This window comes from Electrona antarctica (assembly GCF_951216825.1).
Source record: "Electrona antarctica genome assembly, chromosome: 12".
NCBI lineage: Eukaryota > Metazoa > Chordata > Actinopteri > Myctophiformes > Myctophidae > Electrona > Electrona antarctica.
Window position 1 is genome coordinate 26,174,578 of NC_136793.1, and position 27,468 is coordinate 26,202,045.

A 27,468-nucleotide genomic window follows, 5' to 3' on the forward strand; every position below is an offset into this window, starting at 1 on the left:
AGGGTAGACATTTCTAAATGGAAGAGTAGGGAGAGGGGGACCACCTCCAACTACTGCAAATCTGCTAGTTGCATTGACATACTGTCCTCTATAGAGACATATATTCTAGGGTAAATGGTTATGGTTATTGGGAATGACACATTTCTGCACTAGCTTCTACACGGCTGCCACTTTTCTTGGAAAAGAAAAAGGCTTGTCTGCTTCACCAAAACATTTTAAGGGACATAAATTCACATAAAAAGACTATATCCACAAAGCTAATTCATTTATAGAACATAAAACCAATGGAGAAAGGAAGTCGTGATGACTTTTGATAGGGATTAGGGATACTCTTTTATAACACTAACATGAAATGTGTCTCAGCTCAAATGCTGACCACATAATGGACTGGGGTGCTCCCCACATATAACCCTATCCCTATGGTCTGACACATATAAAGTCAATTATAATATAACACAATACAACACATAAATTCCACACCCAACACATTCATATGGTAAACAACTTAATTCAGTGACAATAAAACAATAATCAAAAACGTGTGTGCTCCCCGAGGCATGCTGGGAAGTCCCTGCCTTGTCCAATGCACACCACACAAGCCCCCCCCCCCCCCCCCCCCCCACCCACACCCACCCAACCACAGGGGTCTTGCTGCCATGCACCAAAAAAAGGCCGGAGGTGCTGTCTCTGGTGTCTCATGGAGAGAGCTATCCGCTGTATAAGGTCCCTCCTCCGGCTCCAGTCTGAACATGAGATCTACTGGCATCAGGGGTGCACAAAGGAAAAAGGACAGGTGGAGGAGGTCCCAGTCCTTCTGCTGGAAGCCTGCTGGAAGGATGTGTGATTTGAATCAGCTCATCACTGGGGATGTAGGGAGTGGTCCTCGTTTTCTTTACCCCGATCCAGCAGCAGACCTCATGGAACACACCTGACACCCCTTGTAACTGTAGAGCTCCTCAGGAGACCCCAACTGAAAATATGTTTAATCCATTTATGTAAAACGCTTTGTTTTATTTGTTGCAGCTAATTACACCTGCATTGTTGTTGTGATAATGCTTTGTGAGACCAAGTGGGTGGTTCTGGGTGTGTCCAGAGCTGGGTGGATGCACATGAATACAACTTTTTAACACATAAATGTACACTGTTTTGGGCGGAAAATAATAACCAATGACCCAAGTCAATACAAAATCTGTTACTTTGTGGACGAAACCATGAAAAGCACAAGACTTGTTTACACCAGGGTCCACCATTTTTCGTGTCGTAGTGCATAATGCACTCTGCATTCAAATATACCTAATATTGCTTTATGCTTTAGTATGGGGGGGAAGAAATGTTGCTTGATCTTTAGAAAGCTAGTACAATTTGCTGCACCCGAGCATGCTCAGATTCACATGTATTTTATATGTAATGCAGCTATTGAATGCACATTAATCTGAACCTGGATGCCTGTGCCTCCTTTTCCTTTAGAGCTCCACCACAGAGGCTATGAGGAGGCTGCCGTTCCTAGGCCAGGTCCTGGGCCGACTCTGCTGGAACCCCTGTGTCACTGCTGATGGTGAGCTCAGAAAGGTCAACACATATCTCATATTATCATAAAACCACACCCAAAATCCCAGACAATATCTAATCTAATATCACAGTATTTATATAATATCAATATATTGCCCAGACCTAAGTGCAACCATGGCCTTATTCACATGGTGGCCAAACGTACAGAACAAAAATGGCAACCGTGTGAACATGTCTTTAATGTCTCGTGTATTTAATGTTGTTAAACTGGCCAGAGCAAAATTGATGCTCAGGCCTTTTGCACTTTAGGATCAACAAGCAGGCTGTCATTTGGTATGATCCAAGTTGTCGTAACGCCCCAACAAAACCTGTGAACATATTGACAGTCTCTCTTTTGACTACAGGATTGACATCTGTTTTGTGTGTACGTGAATTGTGTGGCGCTGTTTTCCAGCTGAGGGTCGCAGCCTGCTGTTCCAGAGCATGTGGTGTCTGTACTCTGAGGAGCCAAGCAATGCGGTGGAGAGGAAGGCCAACCAGTGGATTAGGGTACGGACTGGAGATACTCCATCTCTGTTAATACGCCTTTCATTTAGAGTCATGATAGATGGGTAAAAGTTTGAGTCCAATTAGGGTTGGCTTTTTCACAAGGTCTAGTAAATGGGATACACATGCATCATTCACTCATCTTTTGTCAGCATTTTTTGTCATAATGTGTTTTTTTGTGCAAATGGCCATAAAAATCTAAAAACAAACGCAAAAAGAAAACAATGAACACTCTTATGAACACTTACAGTGACGATCGAGGGTTATGCGCATTACGGGAAGTGTTTTACTATAAAAAACTGGAGACATGATTTAAAACAGAGGTGGGGCAAGTTCTCATTACTTTTTGTAGAGTGATTATGTAAGCAATATGGGCTGGGTGATATTACATTATATCAATATTGTGGTACAGTGTGAGCCTAGATATTGTCTGGGATTTTGGATATCCTAATATCGTGATATGGCATTAGTGTTTTCTTTCACTGGTTTTAATCACTTGGTAGACGTTTGGGTTGTGTAGTTTCCTTGCCATAATTTAACTCCAAATATTGGAGAGATTTCCTCAATATTTCCTCATTGACTTACATTGCACAGTGAAACAGGTCTTTTGGCATATAAGCGAAAGCGAACAAAGCGATTCTGTCATTGTGCAGTATAACATTCCGAAACTCGACAGCATGTTTTATTTTGTTTTGTTTTTTCTAATTAAAATGTCAACTTTCTATTGCTTTTAATATTTAAAAAAATCCTGATATCAATTCATAGATCCAGCCCGGAATGTTTGCAATTTTATATCATCACCATTAAATCATCATTTTGCTTTAATCCCTATTTTAAAGGGGAAAAAAAGAAAAAACTCCAATAGAATGCACAATGAATCTCATATTATGAGATTACGAGATTCTGATTACGAGATAATCACCGCCTACGTATAATACTGGCAGTGACATAATTCTGCTTCTTTATTCAGCCCCACTTCTCGACGACACCTCTCTTCCATGCATTCATCACATATCAAGTGGAAAACGTGTCCAAAACCATTACTCTTAAGGAGTCGGACAAAAGAGTCGGACATGGAAAAATAGCCTGTGTTCCAATTGGTCTAATGTACTGTAGTTATTTCAAGCACTTATTCAAATATTTTCATTAGTTAAATGCAGTATTTATAAAAAACCTACAGACAGACTTAAGTCCTCACAAAACGCAAAGATATCTGATCTACAGACAGTACAATCTCACAATGTGTTGTGAGCTTATAGATCGGCTATTTTCTCTTCTTCTGTGCGACACTCTTGTACGAAGAAGTAAGGCATTCATTTAGGAAATGCATTAAAGGTTTAGTCATACAAGGTTTCTACTCGACAGCAACAACATATCATCATATGCAGTTTATGTGCTAATTAGGCCTAAACAGCCTTGATGTAGGACTCTGTTGTCACGACCCCAACAACTTGACAGAATCACTCTTCGACTTGTTTTTAGGCTGTTGAAGTTATTTTCTGTCTAATTTGTCTTTAATGGGACTTCTCCTTCCAGCTCTCTGTATCTCTGCTTCAATGGCAAATGGATGATTAAGGACCTTGACTGGACCTCTAAAGCTTTTGCCCAAAGCCGTAAACCATATTTTGAAACGCAAATTAGAACTATTTACTGTTTCAGTGTCAGTTGTCACCCACAGAACGGATGAAAGACTTAATTTCTTTTTTTACCAGCGTTAGTTGATACTTCTCACTGTGTGAAGTTACTGTTTTTAACACGCACAGAATAGAGGGACGGAGAGCGAGAGAGGAGGATTTTAAACTTTCACAGGGTTCACACAGATGGCTTTTGATAAACAATATGGAGCGCTCACGTTTCGTCCAGATTAACTTTGTGTTTGTATTCTTTTGATTAATTTCTCATCTAATAAAACGTCTTGATAATTAAAACAGTGCCTTTAAAGTAAACTTTGAATTTCCAGATGGTCTTTGACCTATAACTGGGGAAGTGGAGTGCATGTGTGCGTGGTATGGTGTTGTGTGTGGGTGTGTGCACGCGTGTGGGTGTGTGTGCGCGTATGGTTGTACTGGGATGAGGGAATGGTGTGTAGTTACATTACATTCTTCCATAGCCTCGTCTTCCATAGCCTCGCTCAGCTCCACATCGCGTGCCGGTGTCAGAGAAGAGATATGCGAGTGGCGGCCGTTGGACAGACATAGGAAAGGTGCACCAGAGGGTTTGTAACGCTAAATGACACTGAATCTCATTGAGATGAACCAGATGTTGCCTTAATAATGATTGCTTAATGCTTTCTTTCGTGCCAACAGTTCTATGACATTGTTGACGAGCATCCAAAAACGTATAGCATCATATGACGCTGCAATGTGTGCAACAGATAACGTATACTGTAGTATGGCACAGACTCGGACAGAGTTTGGGGCTGACTTAAACTGAAAGTACTGTATCCACATGAATACGTTATGGCACTGGATAAAAGTGTTCAAAACGGCAAACCAAAACAAAGAGATAATCAACTCTAGCTCCTCTTGCTTCTCTCCATTCCATAGAAGTCTCTAGTCTCTGTTAATGATTGATACTTCGATACTTTGTCTCTGTAAGATGATGAAGTATTGAGGGAAGCACACATAAAAAAAGCTGCATCTTCGCCACAGATCAGACATTCTGGGAGAACAGGGCAGCTGTATGGTTTTAGGCTAGAGATGGTCCGTCTCTCTCTGCGTCTGTCCCTGCGTGTCTATGTTGTGTTGTTGCCGTTTGTCCTGGAATGCAGAATACAGCCTGTTTTCTGTTAGCCCTGTCTGATCCATCTCCCCAGCATTGTTGTCTCGCTGCCGCCGTAATGGGCTCATGGTCTAGCGTTAAGTGGCATTTAAACACTGCCGCGTATATGCTTGCATGCTTGCATGTTTGCATGTACATTCATGTGCAGGATATGCACGTTCTGTCGCGCTACACTGCGTCAGCAGCCATGTCTTAATTTCTTCCCTCTTAATTATGAGAGATGTGGTGAGAGCACCCGGCTTCTTCCTCCCGCTCTGGGTCTCATCCCTCCACCCGCCCCTTCTTCCCGCGCTCTTCTCTGCCTCCCTCTCTCCACATCTGAGTCTTCTGGCTGTGTTTGATGGGTGCTGGGCTGAGCCGCATAGCTGAGGGCTACGCAAGTTTTAGTCTTTAGATCAGTTTGGGTTGTTTTCCTCCATCCTACCATGGCAGTTGGGGCGGGGGGACCACACAGTACCATAGTAACATGGTGTGATCCCGCAGGAGATGACAGATAAAGAAAAGTAGGGGTATAATATTATAGGACTGTGAGACAGTGGGGTTTTGATGTGTGCACACAGGGCAAAGGGCTCGGGGCCTGCGAGCCACTGTGGCTCTTTTCCGGGTTTCAGGCAGCATATCATTTTTTTTGGTTGGTTTTTTCATCTGTTTCATCTCACATTTCCTCTGTCTGTCCCTCTTTGGTTTTTTATTTGTGAGAGCGGCATTCAGTGAAATTGTTCTCTTTGGTTCAACTCATTTATTCCTTCTGTGTGGTCCAACGTTTAACGGCTCCAACTGACTGACACGCAGATCAACTAGTGCTGCAACTATTTGACTGATTTCTTAGCAATTATTTTATTCATTACTTTTTCAATTAATTGAATAATGTGGGATTTATTTGGATTTTTTATTCTTATATCATTTACTAAATTGATTTATCTGATTCACCACTTGCCCTATTTTATACATTTTTTAAACGTTTTGAAAAAGAAACGCATACATACAGTATACATTTTAGTCTCCCCATCAATTGATTGATTAGTTTGATTAATTGTTGCTTGTACCCCTAATCTCAAATGTTATGTTCTCCCCTCCGCCTTAAATAAATTTTAAACAGCGATGACACTTGTGTAGTAAATGATTGAGGAGAGAATTACATAGTCATTTAAATATTTTTTTACATATACATTTTGTAGAATTTGTTTTCTAGTGAGACAAGGTTAATGAGGACATACTCAACCCAGTTGACTACATACATAAGTTGTGATATTTTCTACTTTCCCTTTCCCCTCACTCCGCTCCATGTTTTCTTGGTTTGCGTCTCTGCAGTCTTAACTGTTCCAGGCTATACTTGAGCCCTTTATTGGTTTTGGGAGAATTTGATCATGGCTTTAGTAATTGTTAACAGCAGTCAGAGGCACCCATCAAAACCAGCACAAGGCCTGCCTAGTCCTCTTTTCTTTTTTCTTTTACATCTTCTGTTTTAATTTTAGATTTATGGAGGGGTAATTTTTATGCCAGCAGCATGTCCAGGCCCCCCCAAAAAACCCCAGCTTGGTTACTTCTTTCAAGGAGAGAAGGACAGATGGCTTTTGACCTGAATTATCTTCACCAATACTCCATTCCATTCCTGTTGACCACACCCTTTTCTTTCCCTCCAAAATGTGGCCTTTCTGATGCGTTCCATTCTCCCTCTGCTGTTCCCTCAAACAGTCTTTCCCTCTATCTCTCTCTCTCTCTCTCTCTCTCTCTCTCTCTCTCTCTCTCTCTCTCTCTCTCTCTCTCTCTCTCTGTCCCTGGCCCCACTGTGCTTCCTTGCCCAGGGTGGGATAAGTGTGAGTGGTTTTGTAAGTACTGAATGTGCAGGGTTTGAGGGAGATCACATGGTAGTGATTGGGGTTGTTGTGGAGGGTAAGCATCTTAGCGTGCTGTAGAGCCTGGCCAGAGAAACCACAGAGACCCACCACCAGTACTGCACAACTCCTCTCCTAGGGATTTTTGGTTCCCTCCTCGCTCTCTTCTCATTTTCGTTTGTGTTTTCTCTGTCTCTCTCTTACCACATCTAGCCTCTCTCGCTCTCCCTCCCTCCCTCCCTCCCTCCCTCCCTCCCTCCCTCTCTGTTTTGCTTTCTCGATCTCACTGTATGTGACAGATTTTCTCTCTTTATCGGCAATCGGCAGGGGATTTGTCCTTTTTCATTCTGCTCTGTGCAGCGTGGCACTTCCCTCTGTGTTGTTGGTCTATTAGAGTTTCAGAAACAGATGTGTACTGAAGATGTGGCGCCTCATCTGGTACTTTTGGACTATATATGTAGACACACCTTTCAACTTTTGTAACCAATGAATCAATGTTTTTTCTAGGATTGAATGACTGTAGAAGCTACCACTTGTCTCAAAGCTTCAAGATAATGTACTGACTTAAAGGCATAGGTCTTTTGTGGTTACTTACTTTCCATCACTACAGTGAGGGAGTCCTAATGTGAGAATCAGTTGCCAAATGTTAACTCGTAACATTTCAGGAACTTTGAGGCCCGCGTTAGAAGACTGGTTCTTCAGTGAAGGTATAAGGGCCCACTCTTGCGCGCTGGAAAATGCTCAGGCATACGCTTTCTAAAGAAAATGTTGTGTAACTTACTTCAGCATCATTAAAATCTAGTGAAATCCATCCGTGATGATGCGCTCTCCACCTCAAAGTGGTCTTTGAAATTTGCGCTGCGCCATGTTAAATGTCAAATGTTGAGAAGCACTGGGGTAAGATTTAGCCAAGCTGTGACTTACTGTAGGAGTCTGGTGCCCACTCTCTTTGTTCCCTCATTATGACTAGTTATTCCCAGACCAGAATCAGCTGGGTTTATTAGTCTAGTTTATCAGTGTATGATGAGGCCCCTTCTGAAATATGCTTGTTAAAACACCAAGGGCCCCCCGAATGTTCATTTTTGATGTTTCTCATATGCTGTCCATACATTCTCCATTTTGTAATCGCTCTTTGTGTGGTTCAAACACAGCGAGGCCAACAGCAGAGTCATCCTATACTTACAGTAACTAATTAGCTTTGATGTTATGAATCATGGGACAAATCAAAGTCTCGTCCGCCGTTTAAGATGTACTGTACTCGTAAAGTACCAATAATCCGCTGCACGTTGTGTTGCCCGCTCTCCCCTGCAGAATGTGTTGTGTCAGCTCGCTACAGAAGAGGATGGCACCGAGACGCAGGCGTTGGTGAAGCACATGGGCTTCCCGTCAACAGAATACCATCTCAGAGTTCTGAGGAAGGTACTGGATCTCTGCTATTGACTGTTCAGGAGGCTTTGTTTCAGTCTGTCGTTGTCGATGTCAGTGCATTTGTATTGGTCTCAGTTTGCAATGCATCATGGCACCTGTCCTCTTCCTGACTTCTCAGATGGTGGGGCTGCTGCTGGGGGAGATTGGGAAGAACTGCAGCACTCTGGCTACTACGAATCAGAGGTACTAAAACTCTGAAGAAAAATGTTCGTCACTGACAAAATTATTAAAAACTTGACTAAAATGTTACGGAGGGACTAGTGGAATTAGTCAGTAGTCATTTTATGCTTGGTTGGGCTCGGGTGTCGTGCTCCCTCTGAAAACCGACAAGCTCGCAACGCGTCGTGCTACGAGCTTGTAGATTGGCTATTTTCAGCATGCAACCATGTGTAAAATCAGGCATTACGACGCCTTCACGGACCCGCCAAAATAAAATCTTATGGTAATTAGTCAACTAAAACTGAAGTTTCAATATGACTAAATCAATATTTGCTGTCAAAATCAACACTACTCCCCACATAATATTTGTTGGCCACAGGTCCAGCATAGATTAAGTCCTTTCACCAGCATTCTAACCACATTCTCAAAACTCAAGAAGTCTTCTCTTCTAATTTGGTTTAATAGAACATTTTATGAATCTCGCATCTTTAAATTTAACCACTTAAAACACTATACTTTGACACTTATTACTGTCAAATAGCGATTATAGCCGCTCTACAAGCTCACACCCCGGCCGGGTCATACCAAAGACTATAAAAATGGGACCCACAATGCCTCCCTGCTTGGCACTCAGCATCAAGAGTTGGATTGGGTCGCTGTGACATACTAGTGTCATGTCCAGGGGGTGTACTTGTACATCAAGTTGCCGGCTCACGATACAGAAACAGGAGAGAGGCTCCTGCACTATAGGCCTCATTGCGCTGCCTCACTTACAAGCTCACAACGTATCACAAAGTGACATGACCAGAATAGGGACACTAGGGTCCATGTGGTTAAAAGAGCTAGAGACGCTATGGTCTATATACCATTGTTGACCATATTCACACGGTGGTGAGCATTTTGCTCTCACATCATTCTCTGCGGCAGGAAATCAATTGACAGTAATCTCCGACATTTTTCTTGGCTGTCCTAATGTGAATACCTCTGTGCAGGTGTTCATGTGACCATGTTGTGGCTGCATCTCGGGCTTGTATTCCACTGGTCACATGTCCTGAGGCAGCACCTCTCATTGGAGCATTGCTGCAGCGGCCGGTGACCTGTGTTAGGGAAACCCTCTGCCAAGACTTCCTGAATGCTGTAAGTTCCGCCTACTCCAGGTAAGTGCTTCAGGGACTTGATCATATGTATAGATTCCATCAATACATGCATTTGTCTTCATGCATGGACCCTTTCACCAGCAGCGCTGGTTTCAACAATTGGAAGAATACAGATATAAGGCAAAGGGACTAACCAGACATGTATGTAAACAGCATGTATGCATGTGCTATGTTTTTAAAAACAACATGTAACATATAGCTCTGACTGTAGCAGCTTAACAACACTCGTGTAGCCTATATATTTGACTACAACATGAAGCCAGACAATCAAGTCTTGGTCAACATGAAGTGAACACTGAACATGAGTGGAAGTGTTTTTTGGTATTCTTGACTCTGTTCTTGGTGAAATGGCCATGCGTTTTTGTCTCCACCAGGCCGAAGGCATGGTGAGAGAGTATGTTTTGCACTCCGTCCGTGTGTGTGTCCGTCCGTGTGTGTGTGTGTCCGTCCGTCCGTGTGTCCTTCCGTCCGTCCGTTACCAGCTAATCTCCGGCACCGTTAACCCGGTCGATGCCAAACTTTGCACACACACTCCCTAGATGCCAACGATGAACCTCTGCCCCGCATTTTCCAGAACGGCCTGTTATAGCGCCACCATGAGGCAGCTTTTCACATTTGTTACCTAAAACTGCACCGATCTGCGTGAAACGTTGCATGCACACTCCCTAGAGGCCAAGGACAAACCTTTGACCTGCATTTTCCGCATCTGCCTTTTATAGCGCCACCAGGAGGCCGACTTTTGTAAAACACATTTTTGGATATTACTCCTCCAGATTCTGTCCAAAAATCTCACAAATCGTTACACAGTATCTCTATGGTCATGTGCTCAAGTCGGATCTGTCCGATATTTCATATTCCACCCTAATTGGCTATAATTGCCTTTCACAGTTTGCAAGATTGCCCCGTTTTGAACAAAAGCCTCAAATCATGAACACAGCATGCAATTTACGTGAAATCTTTCACACATTTTCTTACTAGGCTGAGGAATATATCCCACCCTTTTCACATTGGCCTGTTATAGCGCCACCAACAGGTTGATTTTTGCAAAACAGGTTGATTGGAACAAAATGCCTCAAATCATCCAATTGCCATACAAGGCAAACATGTTTATATTACTACTAAACATTTTGCCAAACATCTCACACAGTCCTATCCTCCTGGTGGAGACCTGTGCCCAGAAGGGCACTTTTTCTAGTCTTAAACTGTTTTTATTAGATTTTGACACATGCTTTCTGCTTTGACAATGCAAACGTATGTTTCTCATGCCAATAAGCCAATAAATCTCCTTTGCATTGAAATGGAATTGAATTGTGTACGTGTACCATTACTTTAGTCACAGTGGGCTGCATAAATATATATTTTAAGGCTACTAATTTATAGTGGTTCGGTGCAGTCAAGCCTTCCTCCTCAGTATAGCAGTCATGTAGAAAGACGATTGATATACAGGGAGTCTTCAGCTGATGTCGGTAAAAATAAACAATGAATAAACATTTGTTGTTGTAAAAAATGGTTTTGGATATAAACATTTATTTATAAAAAAAAAAAGAATACTTAAAAAAAAATGCCTCTCGCAATTTCCAAATGCTTCCGTCACAGTCTGGAGCAACGGAAGTTCTATCATGAGTAAAATATAAAGTGGAAGTGGAGCCTCCTCCCCACTTCCGTTTCGTCTTTACAGTCGCGCAATATCCTAATATAAATAGAAATCATATACCGTAGCTTGCTGCTTAGCAGAAAAGGAAAAAATTTAAAGCTATTTTAGTTCCAGACTCTATATACTCTATATATCTATATTCGGAGATCGTGGAATAGTTGTAATATCAGTACATATCAAGTACATTTACTCAAGTACTGTACTTAAGTACAATTTTGAGGTATTTTTACTTTACTTGAGTATTTCCAATTTCCAGTACTTACTTCTACTCCACTACATCTCAGAGGCAAATATTATACTTTTACTCCACTACATTTATTTTAAAACTTGAGTTACTAGTTACTTAGACTAGTAACCACTTCAGCCATATATATTTAGGCCATTTGAAAATAGCCGATCTACAAAGCTTACAATGCGTCGCGAGCTTGTAGATCTGCTATTTTCAAAAGATGATTTGAAAACTTGAAATGGCACATACATTTGGACGTCAATACTTTTGTACTTTTACTCAAGTATATTTTGAATTCCGGACTTTTACGTGTAACAGAGTAGTTCTACATTGCAGTACTGATACCTTTTACTTAAAGGTTTCATGTCAATAATTTTCATTTATTTTTATTTTTCGTTTTTCTTTTAGGTTTTATGACCTCAATTACACCCAAAGAACCTGAACTTTGAACATTCAGTGGATTTTCTGTGGTCTGGAGTTTTCTCTGGACGTTGGAAGCCTTTTTGAGCTGCAATGAAAACAGGCGAAACAGTGAACACAGTGACATCTGCTGGAAAATCCCATTGACATATATGGGATTTGCAGTCTGGGACATCACAAACAGCAGGAAAATCAGACCACTTGTTTGAGCCAGAAAACCCCAGACCACAGAAAATCTAGTGAATGTTAAAAGGTTTTTTGGGTGCAATTGAGCTCAGAAAACCTAAAAACAAAATATTCAAAAACCTTTTTTTTTATGTCACAAATCACAATCCCTTTAAGTAAAAAGTTTGAGTACTTTTTCCACCACTGCACTTGGATTGAATAATACTTGTGTTTTCAGCCAGTGCTTGGTCCTGGAGGAGCGGGCCATCATTTCTCTTTGGTGTCATGATCTGCCCAGCCTGGAGGGGGCAGTACTCAGCCTGGTGGAGTCTGCCCTCACTACACCACACAGCATCGAGCAGAAACTGTCACACTCACTACTGGTGGGTGATGTTTTTTCACTGTATTTGTACTGTATGTAGAATGTTGTATATTGTACTATGGTTACAATCTAAGGTTTGCTACCTTTTCAGCCACAGCACAAATTGGATTGTAAAAGCCAATGCTAAATGGCTTCTGCAGTTGAAAGCAATTATATAATTCTAACTCAGTATAGCCAGTTTGACTCATCTGTGCTGCATTATAGCGCCCAGCATTACATATCACTGCACTCACTCTAAGCTGCTTTGTAAACTGTGAAACCAAACTGTTACCATTTAATGACGTATGCTGGGGATTTGTGCTCTTCATTTTCTCAAACCTCACGGAAAATTCCCATTTCTGTATTTGATGGGCTTTTATAGACTATTCGTTGACCATTTGGTGTTGCTCTGCGTGCATCTCACATCATTTGGCTAGCTCCAAACAGCATCTCACATCATTTGGCTAGTTCTACACAATCCCTACCATGCTAGATAAGTACTGAACTCTCTGTCCCATGACTAATTGCAACATCATTTAGCTAAAGATTTTTATCTATTCCAAAAAGTCTGAAATGATGATGGATTTATTGGATATAACCGACGATTTAGAGAGTAGAGGGTCTCCTCACTGCGGGGTGTGTGCGTGCACATGTGGGGTGTCTCAGCCTTTTGGAGATGTAAGAAGGGGCGGGCTCCAAGGAGAAAAAGATTGGGAACCACTGACTACACTACAGCCTGGTTTCACACAAGGTTCTGGGAGCCTGATGTGGGCCCTGCTCAGTCAGGAGGCAGTGCTAACACATCAGCCTGATGTGGGCCCTGCTCAGTCAGGAGGCAGTGCTAACGCTGACTTCTGGGAATCCATGGGAGGAGAAAGCGGTGCGGATGCTCTGGATTGGCCAAGCCGACATGACGACACTGGAACCAAATGCTATAGCAACACAATACCACCATTTTAACCACTGTCTTAAAGGCGTAGTTCACCCAGAATATGACTTATTTTCTATTAATTACACACCCTATGACGCCTTGAATTCATGGATTTCTTTTTTGAGCCCAAACTTTGATGACCAGCGGAGTCTCAATTGAGTCTCCTACTGACCAGCCACCCTGTCGTCCAATTATTGTCTCAGGAATGTGACAATAACAAAAACATCTCTGTGAATTCAAGGCTTCATGGAGTGTGTAATTGATAGACAATAAGTCATTTGTTGGGTGAACTACTCCTTTTTGCCTTATTCTTTTTTTGAGAACAGCAAAAATAGTTGTGTTTTTATGACATATCTAACCATTCAGGGGTGGTTCTGGTTATGAGGGGAAACGGAAACGGCAACATAAATATTATAATAAACTTTATTGTCCCCGAAGGGATATTCATCTTCACAGGTCTGTTCTAAACACCCACAACAAAACAACATATATCACCAAGACAATACAGTGAGCCACGCAGAAACCATCCTATTGACAGGGCAGTTTGTTTAATGCCACGATGGCTGAGTGGACGAAACTCCTACTAAAGCGGACCTTTTTCCATGCTAAGATTGTGTATATCTTTGTCCAGATGGCATGAGGTTGAAAAAGCGATGAGGGAATATCAATATCATGGAACTTGAGGTTCTGGAAGGTTCTGATAGCCTTCGTAGGCAAAGAGAGCCAATCTATACTGTAGGACCTGGTACAGAGCTTCATGTACAGCATAGGACTGTGCCGTTGATTACACTTGATCCTGTCATCTTGAGTTTCTGAGCTGGTAATCATCTGTGCATGGAGGGGGAAAGGCATACACGGGATCTTGTAAACAGCTCTGTGTGTGTGTGTGTGTGTGTGTGTGTGTGTGTGTGTGTGTGTGTGTGTGTGTGTGTGTGTGTGTGTGTGTGTGTGTGTGTGTGTGTGTGTGTGTGTGTGTGTGTGTGTGTGTGTGTGTGTGTGTGTGTGTGTGTGTGTGTGTGTGTGTGTGTGTGTGTGTGTGTGTGTGTGTGTTTATCTTTACTGTCATGTATCTATTTGTTTATTCTCCCTCATCCATCTCTGATTGGACACTCATAGTGTACACACACACACACACACACACACACACACGTTTGAGAAATAGCATCATATTCAATGTGTCTGTTAACGAGGGTGGGAGGCATACGTTTTAGGTTTCATCAACCCTTCGGGTTTGTTTAGATCTCAAGATGTGTATGTTTATGTGTGTGTGTTTGTGCGAGTGAGTAGTATGCATGTGTTAAAGGGTTTAAAAAAAACCAACAAAAAAACATAGTCGCCAACTGGCTTGTCTCTCCTTTTGCCTCCCTCTCCCTTGGTTGTTTAAACTGCAATCAAAAATGGGAAACGTGAAATTAGGCTCACATTCCTGTTTTGGGCTAACCCTCCCCCCTCCCCCCCACGTGTCCCAGCGAGACACGGGTCCAATAACAATAAACACTCACTTCCTGGGCCCGGCTGCCAAAAAACAGGATGTTTGCTGCATGGTGTAATTGACCTCCTTGAAGTGTTAGCGGTAAGGTACAGAGGATGCTAAAAATCCCATCTGTTTTCACTAGGGGGAAACCATGATGGCACATATATACACACACAGATACGTGTGTGTGTGTGCGTGTGCGTGTGCGTGCGTGCGTGCGTGCGTGTGCGCAGGACCTGGTACAGCTGCATGTATTGGACTATGACGCTGATTACACTTAATCACATCATTTTGAGATGTCTGTCTATACACACACACACACACACACACACAAGACGTGCGTCTGTCTGTCATCTAACATTTTTTTCCCCTAATGTTTTGCCGCATTATTTCCTAAAACTGAGTGGCCTAGAAAGGAGGAGCAGTCGTTCAGCAGACCTATGAAGATAGATGGCGAGCTGATGGAGAATAATGTTAGTGTTGTAATAACATCACAGAAACACCAGGGGGTTCTGTTTGCTCTGATTGACTTCACTATGACAGGGGCTGGTCCTTTATGTGACCGCGGCGACAGCAGTTTTACAGTAGCACCAAAATATATGTAATAAGGAGACATAGCTGTACATAGACAGTAATGCCACTTCTTGCTGCAGAGCTTGTGTTTCTGAGGTGGAATTGTGGATGTCCTGTCCTTGAGGCGGTGCCGCGGTTCCAGGCTAAATCATTTGCATGTACACTTATGGGACTGTCACACAGAGTCCAACGGGACAAAATGGACACTTATAGTTTAATTTGTCTGTGCTCCCTCTCAAAAATGTATTAATACTGGTAAAAATATCAATTGCGGGCTCTAAATGCTTATCAAACTGGAGCTCATTGAAATTTATGTTGAGAAATACTGCTCTAATGAACCCTGTTTGAGTGGGAGTGGCTACATTTGTAGAATGTTGTCCCTTTATAAGAAACTTAATGCACAAATCAGTATCTTTTTATGTATTTCTTTACAGCAGAGTGGCCATAGACCCATAGTATTACTTAGCACAGGGGTTCTCAACCTTTTTGGCCGGGGACCCCCGAAAATGCTTTGGCAACGTCTCGGGACCCCCGCCCCGCCCCCTCCCGACCCCCAATATAAATTGACTGCTACAATAACCTTAATAATAGAGACAATACACCATAAATAAATACTGAAACCATAATCATTAGGGAAGGTGTATGCATGTACTATGTGTACTATATGTAAACTCTTCATTTCAACTTTACAGCCATTCAGTTGCAAAACATTTTTTTTTAAATAATTTGGGGACCCCCCACAATAATTTGGCGACCCCTCGAGTGGTCGCGACCCACGGGTTGGGAGAGAAGGCCTCTCTTGCGACTCAATCCAAGGCCAGCAGAGGTACACGTGAGTCCTGACACAGGAGCCCTTAGCAGCTTACACTTTCTATCTCTTTAGGCACACAAATTATTACACGTATTATACATGATGTGTCATGCTGCAGGATCAAAGCCACGGGGGTAATCTACATGTGTTCTCCCTATAGTAAGCTGTGTATACGGTACCTCTAAAAGGGAGCCTGGAAAAATAGAGAGAACAGGGACTTCCATTTACTACTGCCCTCCCACACCATACGAGCGAGATGATAGCCGGAGAATAATTAGAAGTTTTTTGTGCTCCATGTATGAACGTGGAGTGGGAGGCAGGCATGTACACTGCAGCTGGTGAATGTTTGTGCAGGGGCGTTTTTAGAATGTGTTAAATGTAAAACACATGACGGGCCCGCGTTAAGCCTAATTTAAACCTCGTCGTATGATGGTGGTGCTCTCTGGAAGTTTAAAGTGGAAAAATGCGCCGCTTCATTTTAAAAATCACACCCGTGTGAACTGAGTGGTGTAAGGTCTTATATAGCCTGATCAGCTCTGATCTGACGTAATGTCTGACGTAATGAAATCAGAACTGGGTGACCGTAGCAACCATGCTCATTTTTTGGTACGAACAGACAGACAGACAGACAGACACGTAAACTAACAAAGCCAGTCGTAGGAGTGGTTTACACCACTCAAAAATCTTGTTTTGGCGAGCAAAACACAGTTGTTTGATGAGGTATGACTTCGCTTCGGCTTTAGGTGTGTGTGTGTGTGTGTGTGTGTGTGTGTGTGTGTGTGTGTGTGTGTGTGTGTGTGTGACGCGAGCAAGACTGAAAGAATGATGGAAGGAGAGAGATGATTTGAGTGATAACCCATGAGAACTGATAGGATAGAACTTTGGCAGACGTTGGCAGATGTAGCAACAGTGACACCCAGTGGTGCTGTTGTTTTTCTTACAATAAAGCGGACCTTTCAAGTCTATTTACAGTAGATAAATGGTACAGTAAGTTTACTGTAGATGTAGTAATGCAGACATAAAGCGCTCAAAGCTTTCAATGGGGTTTGATATTGCATATTTTCTCATTTTGCGTTTCATCTGTCTAGTGCATTGGTTCTCAACCTTTTCAGTCCATGAACCCCCGGCCCCAAGATAATCAACATATATATATATATTATATATATATATATATATATATATATATATATATAATATATATATAGTTACATTTTGTTGTTACATTTTGTTTATCTTTGTTCCACATATGTCACTCTTTCTGATTATTTGAAAATTTCGCTAATATTTTGGCCAGTTTTTATAGTATAGTTTGTTGGTGATCTTTTTCTTTTCTTTCTTTCTTTTTCGTTGAGGTATTAAAATAAGTCTTAACAGAAAATTGTCACTTCACTGTCACCCGGGGACCCTCCAAAAAGCAGGTTGAGAACCACTGGAGTTGAAGTGGAGTTGTTGAGAGAGTGTGTGTGCGTGCGTTTGATTGATTGAATAGTTAGATTAGAATAATTAGACATAAATGTAAAAACAGCAACAGAGTACAGTCAACACTTATTCCAAAGGGGATAGCACCACAAAAACTCCATTTAGGCCCTATGCAATCAATTCATAGACATGACATGAAGAATAAAAACAAAATTCAATATCATCAATAACAACAAAAAAAGCAATATCATTTCAGGGAAAAATAAAACACTGTATGTACAGAGTGGGAAAAAGGAAGGGGGGGGGGGGGGGGGGGCTGATCAACTGTTTCCTCTCCCTAATTTCCTAATCAACTGTTTCCTCTCCCTTGGGCTGGCTGAAAGGTGGATCTTTAGGCGTGCTTGCGTGTGCTAGTTTGTGTGTCAAATACATGGTTAAACTAATATAGCGAGCCTATATAAAGTGATGAATCCCTGTTTTTGTGTGTTCCAGCCTAAAGCTTGTTCTGTACACTGCTCACTGTTCTTGGTGGTGAATGACATTTTCAGGTGAGTGTAATGATGTAGTTTCTGTGTCATTTTAAAGTCATACAGTAACTTTGTTTTTTGTATTCACTTTATTTTTAGCACCTCTGGTACGTACAGTAGCTACATGGACATTATGGCATCTGTTTGAACTGTGATTCCCAGTGTAGGGGACTAAAACTAGCAGTGGTAGAAGTACTGTACTTAAATACTGGTGTGTGTGTGTGTGTGTGTGTGTGTGTGTGTGTGTGTGTGTGTGTGTGTGTGTGTGTGTGTGTGTGTGTGTGTGTGTGTGTGTGTGTGTGTGTGTGTGTGTGTGTGTGTGTGTGTGTGTGTGTGTGTGTGTGTGTGTGTGTGTGTGTGTGTGTGTGTGTGTGTGTGTGTGTGTGTGTGTGTGTGTGTGTGTCCTGTAGGTCCATCCTGAAGCAGGTGGAAGGGAGTCAGGCTTTGCGGTCACTGCTCAGCTCCTTCACCATCTGTTTCCTCAGGGAACGGACATTGCTGCAGTCTCAGGTACACCTGGAGGTCACCAACCAACCAGTGTGTAGATCAGGCAGCGGATCTCTCTCTCTCACACACACACACACACACACACACACACACACACACACACACACACACACACACACACACACACACACACACGTGGGGGTGGGTTAGGCAGGTTGGCAAACTTGGCAAGAATGAGAGCTAGTAGAGACCAGTGTGTGGCAGATTTAGCCGCGGTTGCCGCGGGTAACCGCAGGTTTAGGGTGGATACCATGGAAATGGATATTTACAACCACTAACGTAACACTGGTGAACTGTCGAGAAAGTGGTGAGTGACATTGTTTGTACAAGTACTATAAATAGCCGATCTACAAGCTCACAACACGTCGCAGCGTCGCTCAGTGGTTCTCAAGCTGTGGGTCCGGTCCTCCAAGGGGGCTCATCCCCCGATGACAGTGAAGTGACAATGTAAGGACTTTTAAGATCTTTTTAATGCCTAAAAAGAAACAAAAAAATGACCATCACTGCATCAAAAGTAATTAACAAATGGACCATTACTATCAAAAGTAAGTAACAAACTATACATGAAATACGTTGGCCAAATTGTCAAACATCTATTTTCTCAATATTTATCAGTCGAACCGAGTCAAACTTAATGTAATGCCTCAACTCCTACAATTCCATAATTTTTTGGGGGGCGCAGCTTGAAAAGGTTGAGAACCACTGGTCCATCTCAGGGGTAGCCTGAAGTGGTCTGGTAGTAGAATCCCTGTTGTAAAGCTACGCTATGCTTTAACCACTAGATGGCAGCGACTATTTGTGTAGCACAGTCATTTTCACTCTACAAGGAGGTATTCATGCTGCACTAAACGTTGCCTAGTACACACACAACATTACACTTTAGCACACACTACATCAATGAGGTATAATAGCCCTCCTGTCAAAGTGTTGTCTTATTGGTGCTGCAGTGCCCAATACGGTATTGTGTGTTGAATTTGTGAGTTCAATGAGAATTGCACAGGGGAATGAATTTAGAAATACAGCAGTAATGACCGTATTGTGTTGTTTCAGGGGTCCCTGAAAGCCTTCTTCCCAAATGCTCCACGCAAACTGCTGGTTCCTCTTCTAACCCAACCATCAGGTGTGTGTATATAGAATCAGAATCAACTTTATTGTCACATAACAGTTTTACAAATGGGAAAGAATGGGTGGTTTGTTGGTGGAAGGAGATCAAAGAAGGAAAGAAGAAAGTTTGAGCGTTTTTGCAAAAACAAATTATACATTATGTGTGTGTGTGTGTGTACGTGTATGTTATGATGCCTATGCAGTGTCCTTGTCTAACTATAAATGCACCACGTCTCTGTGTGTGTGTGTGTGTGTGTACGTACTGTACGTGTGCACATCTGAAATCCACATAACTCGAGAATCGTTCGACCCACCGACTTCAAATTCGACACACGTGTTCCACACCCTACAGGGAGTGCAGTGCCGAGTCGGTCGGACCCACGGTTGTCCAGAACCGCCACAAAAGGCCTCTGCCCGGGCTCAAAGTCAAAGCCGTACGATTAGTCACACACGTTACCGCAGTGAAATTTGTTCTCCGCATTTGACCCATCTCTTGGAACAGTGATCCGCAGCGTGCGCCGCGCTCGGGAATCATTAGTTGATTTGACCCCTAATCAAACCCATTGTTACTGAGTGCCAAGCAGTCCCATTTTTACAGTCTTTGGTATGACCCGGCCGGGGATCGAGCCCCAACCTCCCAGTTTCAGGGCGGACACTCTAACCACAAGGCCACTGTCTGGACTTGATCTCCATATGGAGCTGACCTGGTTCTGACATCTGCATAGACTCCATATTTGGGCATGCCTAACAAAGAACTCCATATATGTGCATAAAAGGGACACGGACATAATAACTGGGTGGATCGGACCCACGGTTGAGTAAACAGCCAGGTCTTCTACTACATTGAATGGTAGAGTGACTGATGTTAGTCTGCTCAAACGTTACTCTTTTTACTAACACTAACTTTACAAAGATGCCCAGAACATCGGGATGAACCTGTGTAGTTTATGGCTGCTTCAACAGTGGTGGCAACATTCAACTCTGGGAGAGAAACGGAATGTCAAAAAATACCCCACGGTGGCTGAGACCAGAGCCATAGAGTAATGGTTGAGACGAAGCAGTGAAAGATAACATAACGTCAGTCTTACCAAATACCCAATCTTTCTGTTGTATGAACACAAGGCTGCTGTACTTTATACCTCAAACTTTAAAGTATGAGGTATAAAGTAGTAGTGTCAGTGGTTCTCAGTGGTCACTCTACCATTCAAAGTAGTAGAAGACCTGGCTGTTTACACCGCAGATATGTCGTCTCCGCCTACAGGAAATACGTTCGCTGCGACCATGAGACCCGTTTCTGAATTTGTCTATATGGAGCTGGCCTGTTCTGACATCACAGATATGTTCTGTCATCTGCATAGACTCCATATTTGGGCATGCCTGACAAATAACTCCATATATGGGCATAAAAGGAACACTGGGTGGGGCATACATTTCCAACTTGCATCATTCCAAACGGGCACCGCTCTGGTATTATGAGAAAGAACCTCACTTCTGGGTTTCCTTTAACTGTGTAAACAGAGTGGGCCTCCAGCAGAATGAATGGCTGTCTGTGTTCCATAGATCGATAGCAGGTAGTTAACACCCGTCACTGTTTTCACATTAGATCAATGTTTTTGATTGATTGGTGAACGGAAGTGAGGCTTTTTCGGAAACTATGTGTTTTAAGAGAATTTCTCACCCGCTTTGCTCCCGTGAGAATGGACAGAGATTTAATATTTGCTGCCATTTACCTTCCTGTATGCAACCTAAACGAGAACCATCGATCATTGTAGACAAATAGACCAACTGACCTTTATTTAATCTGCTCGTAAAAAACCCCCCTGAAATGACCAGAATCTGAATGTGCGGTTCTCGTCACTGTTAGTGTTGTATAGGTAGCGTTGTGCCACTGCGGAGGCGTATGGTGGATGAGAGCGAGGGTCCAGCGGTGCTTATCAGTGCGTGCCCAGACCAGCCCTGTAGTCAGCCATGATTTACATGAATGGAGGGGTGGGGGTGGGGGGGGCATTTAGGGACACGCTGGCGTCTGGCCAGAGCTCCACAGTTAATTATCAGTCGTGTGGACGGGATGAACGGCTATTTCTCACCAGGGGACTGAGACAGAATGGTACAGTGGAAAGTGGAAGGCCTAAAGTTTTACTACGATTTGTGTGTCCCCCCTGGGTGGAGTATAGGGACATCAGTAGTGGTGGTATAACATCGGTAGTGGTGGTATAAACAATGTAACAAACAACATTTTTATATCGTCGGCCTGGGAAAATACTCTCATTCTGATCATCCAGAGGGTTTCCATAAAATGTATTTAAAGCACAGTAGGTAGAGGGGCGATTTGCGTGTGTTCTCTGAAAAGTTGTACATTCATCATGGTACACTGTGAATCATGCGGTTGATGATTGATTGAAAAAGAAAACAAATTGTGATGCAACGTGTCTCCATATTTGCACGTCTCTCCTTTCAGAGATGCCCCGGGAGGCTTGGAAAGATCACCTGAACTGGCTAAGTGGCTCCCTGCAGAGACTAACACAGGAGGAGGAGAACGGAGGTGAAGATGGAGGCGCCAGGTGAGAGCACAAAGGAGAAAGCCAGAGCGAGAGAAAAGTGTTAATGTGTGTGCCTCCTACTACGTGTGCCTCCTGAATGCCTGTGCAGTGTTCTCATTTCCATTAGCTGCTGTTGAGGGGGCGGTTAGCTAGATATTTTCCCCCATGCATCACAGCGGAGAGGTTCTGGCGTGCGGTGTGGCTCCTCCGAGCGCTCATTAGAGGCTATTAGCCTGGGAAAGAGAGAGCTGCCGAGCAAATGAGCATTGAAGAGAGAAGGAGAGGCAAGGCGGGAGAGTGAGGGGAGGGAAAGGGGCAACGAAAAACCTACACCGTATTAGACAGAGAAAAAAAACGAGCAAATGACGACTGGATGGCTTTAGACCGAGAAAGAGAGAGGATAAGGGACGTAGCTTTTTTTTTAAAGGAGAGGAACGAGCGATTAGAGGAAAGGAGGGGAAACTGAGATGCGGTTGGTGGCCCCGGGGATGGAGACGGCTGACTCGCTACCCCTCCAGCTGCGGCTTTTAACAGGGCCCATTATCCCCCACCACCGATTCATTCCGGAGCACCGTGCAAAAAAGAAATCCCAAAATGTTGTTGCAAGCCAGCGGTGGGAAAGTAGCATTTCTGTGTCGCTCCGAGCGGGGGATGCAGCTGCCAGGGCCTTCAGAAGACTGCTGTTAAAGTGTGGTGGGGGTGGGGGTGGGGGTGGTGTACTACGAGCAGAGGCGAGCTCTAATGATGGGTATTAGGGAAATTTGAGAGAGAGAGAGATCTTTATCCCTCATCTAACTTTAGGCCGTGCCCGAGACGTTGCAGCTGTCTGGCGTTCTTTCACTATCTTTCACAGCGTTGCTCACTTATTTATGTTTCACGCCCGATATCGAACCCAATATTCTGCCTGTTTTGCCCCATCTCCATGTGTCTCTACCGTCTCTTCTGAAAACCACATTTTATTATTTAGGCTATAACATTGCCTGCAGCATTGCTCATGCAGATCCACCTTTGAACCCTCCGTCGCCAGTCTGGGTTTTTAACCAACCAACTTTTAATCAAGCTTCTAATCTAGAATCTAGACTGAGCAATGCCAGTGAGTGTTTTCACCTCCCGTCCCATAGGGGTCAGTGGGCTGTTTTCGAGGCCTGGTTCCTGCTGGCTCAGTGTGCCCACTGGGTGGAGGTGGCTGTGCAGCTGTTGGTGTCTGCAGACCCAGAGGATTGTGGCGCGCTGTTGTGGCTGCTGACCTTCTACCACCACCCCACCAACAGGGGGCACCACAGGACCCTACAGCTGGTAAGAACACATTTTTTTTAACATGAGTCACATACATGTTTGTGTTATGGTCAAACCTTTTTATTTTGTTTCAAATGACACAGGTTTTCATAGGGATTGTAACCTCAAATATATATAGTGTTGCACTCTATTTCTATACTTTCTATACTTGAGGAGAATGTTATGGGATCAATGTTATGGCACAGATGCTCTTGGGGTAGCGTTAAAATAATAATAATAATAATAATAGGATGCTTTACAGCCTGAAGATGCAGGTGCCCACTCCAAACTTCTTCAGGTGTGAAACCAGTACAGTCACTGCTGTGAGCGTGGTGTGTGTGTCACTTGAGCCCCTCCTCGAGGTGTACTCCAAGGAACTTGAACTTGCAGACGCAGACCCTTTCCACTGCAACTCCAACGATGAAGATAGGCTTGTGCTTTCTCATCAGCTTCCTGAAGTCCACAATCAGCTCCTTGCTCTTGTTGAGGGTGAGGTTGTTCCCCTCACTAGACGGAGTCAGTGCAGTGATCTGACCTCATGCCTATAGGAAGTTGGAAGTCTCATTATTGTTGACAATCTGGCCTACCAACGTTGTGTCGTTAGCATACTTGGTGAAGACATTGGAGCTGTACGTGGCTATGCAGTCATGAGTGTACAAGCAGTACGCATCCCTGGGGGGCTCCTGTGCTGAGGGTCAGGGGGGTCACAGGTGCAATGCCACACAGGCACATGCTTAGCACCAAGAATACACGTACAGATCAGGTGGTGTGTGATGACAGAAGCCTCTTCATGTCTATATGTCTATTTCTGTCTGTGCCTATGTATGGTGTCTGACAGCGCACGCATCGTCTGCGTCAGTTGCGGCAGCCTTGTCCCTGCCGCAGGCTCAGGAATAGACTGAGAGAAGGATGAATAACACACTAAGGGATTAATTATGGATGGCCCCTATTAGAGAGAGCAAGGGGGGACAGAGAGAGAGCGAGCACACCACAGATATGGGGTATTGATCTCTCATCGAGTGCATCTGGCCAGCCTGTCTGAGTTTCACCTTTCTGCCTTCTGTCTCTCCGTCTCCCCGTTGCATCCAGGAAGACTTGTCTTAGCGTCTTTTGGGACCATTGTAGTCAATGTTGTCCTTAAAAAAGGATGACTGGTCCCTTTTTATTTACAATCTATGATATATATATATAAGTATTAATATACAAAATTATTTACATTGTCGAGAAAATTGTCGATGAAAGATGAAAATAGTTTTCAGCGTCATCCACGTTTAACCACATGAACCTTAGTGTCCCTATTCTGGGCATGTCATAACCTTGTGGTGCGCGAGCGCCTTCTAAGGGGTGCGCGACATGAAAAAGGCTAATGGTGGTGCTATGGTTTTATTTTAAATATACTAACATATTATGCCAATATATGGCAAGTATATGCAGAATATAGCCAAAAAGGTTTGGGAACCACTGCCATAGAGGATAATAGGTGATTATTCATACAGGTTGATGCTAGCCTGGAAACCAGACCAATCTTCCATTGCGAAAAAAAACCTTGCCCTCTGCAGTGATATCAAAGTCATACGATTTGTCACACATGTTACCGCAGTGAAATTTGTTCTCCGCCTCTGACCCATCTCTTGTAGCGGTGTGCTGCAGCCGTGCCACGCTCGGGAATCATTTGATTAGTTGATTTGACCCCCCAATCCAGGGGTAGGCAACCTTTTATTATCAGAAGAGCCATTTTTGGCCCAAAAACGTATTACAATTCTATCTGGAGCTGAAAAATATGTTTGCTTTAATAAAGCAAACTTTAATTATTTGGGATTTCAATATTTCAATATTACATTTTATTGTTTGCTAATTTCTCAAAGCATATCAAGTATACTGTACCAGTAAGTCAGCAGCATTGGTGGTAAAAACAAACAAAGTTGTCTTATCATGAATACATTATTCTATTCTTCTATTTTCCTTCATTAAATTTGATTCTTATTTTTTCTGGTGTATAGGCAGCATTGTTTTGCAATATCAAAATGAAAGAATAACTTTATGCCTACTACAAATTCAATAATAAATTATGATTAAATGTAAAAAAAGAAAACCTCATTCCTTTTCATACTTCTTTGCCGTAGCAACTGGGAGCCACGGGTGAGTGCCTATAAGAGCCGCAGGTTGCCTTCCCCTGCCCCAATCCAACCCATTGATTGGGTCCCATTTTTACAGTCTTTGGTATGACCCGGCCGGGGATCGAACCCCCGACCTCCCAGTTTCAGGGCGGACACTCTAACCACAAGGCCACTGTCTGGTCATAATGCCAGGCTAGGTTGAGGCTTGTATTTCAAAAATCAACCTTGTTCAAAATAGAAATTCTGTTGCTTTATCGCTGCATAGTATTTGCATTCTGTGTGGATGACACAAAATGTATGTTTGGCTGACATAGTGGCACAAAAACAAAGTCCTCTGTTTGTTTGTCACTCCAGGTGGTGAAGCAGTCTAGTGTGGTCGATGAAGCTGTGTGTGTTCTCAGCTCGATGGAGTTCAGACCAAATGGACAAGGTTGCTTATCCACAGATGCTAACAACGTTCAATTCAGGATCAAGGCTCTTCAGGAGATGCTCACACAGACATCGGCTGACTTGTAAAGGAAGCGCTACCGAGAGCACCAAATGCGTGCGTGCGTGCACGCGCACACACACACACACACACACACACACCAGTGAGTTTTGTCTTGGCTAAGGGGTTTATGGGGGTGCGTATTCAGAATAACAAGTAGACATGATTCACCACACTCTTGTAGACATGCAGTACTTCAATGACAGGAATCTGAAGAGTGTGTCCTAACATCAGAGTGAGGACACCGATTATGTGGAAAGGCTACAATTATACACACACAAACACAACTACTGGGCCCATAAGGACACCTCAGCGGTGACAGATCATACTGCAGGGAGCCAGCAGCTCATAAAATGTGTCAAGACCCTCCCACTCATATAATTGTCTCGCAGCACCACATTCTTCACGCTACACACACCGCCTGGCAGACATTCCACCTGGGAGGGAAAAAAGGCCACAACAATGTTACTGTTCATTCATTGTTTATGAAAAAACTCAACAATACCGAATAAATGTGATCAACGCTGCATAATGAAATGTCACTGTTTCAAAATGAAAAACATCATTAGTGGTATCTTACTACAGTACCTTTGCCGTGTTCACGGAGGTCATGTTTTTGCCTTGTCTTATTTCATGAAGCAATGTGTGAATTCTCATCAAATTGGCTGTACAAGAATCACGTCATAAGGAAGAAATTATTACATTTTTATTCATAGTTTTGCGGTCAGGGGTAAAGTTCCTATTCACCACCGCAGAGAAGAGGGGTTTGTTCATTGTTGTCGCCGATGCTGGATGGACGAAGGCCGGAGACTATTTTACTGTATGTGTCTGCCCGTGTGTCGGTGAACAGCTAATCTCTGCCACCAATCGTCATGAAACTTTGCTTGGACACTCCAGGGAGGCCAAAGAAGAACTTCCACCCCAAACCTGTTGCACTTGGCTGTTTCGTTTCTCTTCTCTTTGCTCTCCCTGCCAGTGCACCCCCGCCCCTTCTCTGCTCCCTTTCTTTTTCTTTCCCTTAAAATGAAGCTTGCACAAAAACTAATTTTACCCACTTCTTTGCATCTGTAAACCTGTAATGTAGCTGGGTCTGGATTCGTTACAATCATGCACTTGGTGACAAGTTCTTGATTTTTGGTATGGTGTTAGGGATGGGCATAAGGTTTTCAAAAACCATCGCAAACGAGTTGGGCTCGCCCCCTAGTGGTCCGTTTGCAATGAATCTAATATTAAATGGGCCAGTATATGGTTAAAAACCATAATAATTGATAAAAGAGATTTTTCAATGGATTCTATTAGTATTGGGTGTGCTAAATAACATACTAAAGAATTAGGAAAGAATAACATCTGGAAAGGCATCATTTTCAAGATTGCGTCCACAATAGCTGCAAAATGCCTATAAAGCTTGGATTTAATATGTAAAAAAAAAAAAAAATAATTGATAAAATAGATTTTCCAA

At 43.1% G+C, this 27,468-nt stretch overlaps 1 protein-coding gene across 3 annotated transcripts in view; it reads left to right on the forward strand.

The window, feature by feature from the left end:
* Positions 1 to 27,130, forward strand: part of fancc (FA complementation group C) — a 58,255-nt gene extending 31,125 nt beyond the window's left edge. For 2 of the 3 annotated variants that reach the window (XM_079517134.1, XM_079517133.1), the window contains exons 3-14: positions 1,468 to 1,555; positions 1,964 to 2,058; positions 7,983 to 8,090; positions 8,218 to 8,282; positions 9,251 to 9,415; positions 12,122 to 12,266; positions 17,945 to 18,000; positions 18,390 to 18,489; positions 19,537 to 19,606; positions 22,049 to 22,151; positions 23,252 to 23,426; positions 25,877 to 27,130. In XM_079517134.1, the coding sequence (XP_079373260.1) occupies positions 1,468 to 1,555; positions 1,964 to 2,058; positions 7,983 to 8,090; positions 8,218 to 8,282; positions 9,251 to 9,415; positions 12,122 to 12,266; positions 17,945 to 18,000; positions 18,390 to 18,489; positions 19,537 to 19,606; positions 22,049 to 22,151; positions 23,252 to 23,426; positions 25,877 to 26,038 (1,332 nt within the window). In that variant the 3' untranslated portion in view covers positions 26,039 to 27,130. The remainder of the gene's footprint in view (positions 1 to 1,467; positions 1,556 to 1,963; positions 2,059 to 7,982; positions 8,091 to 8,217; positions 8,283 to 9,250; positions 9,416 to 12,121; positions 12,267 to 17,944; positions 18,001 to 18,389; positions 18,490 to 19,536; positions 19,607 to 22,048; positions 22,152 to 23,251; positions 23,427 to 25,876) is intronic. The other variant, XM_079517132.1, reaches the window with a different exon arrangement.
* The last annotated feature ends 338 nt before the right edge of the window (positions 27,131 to 27,468 follow it).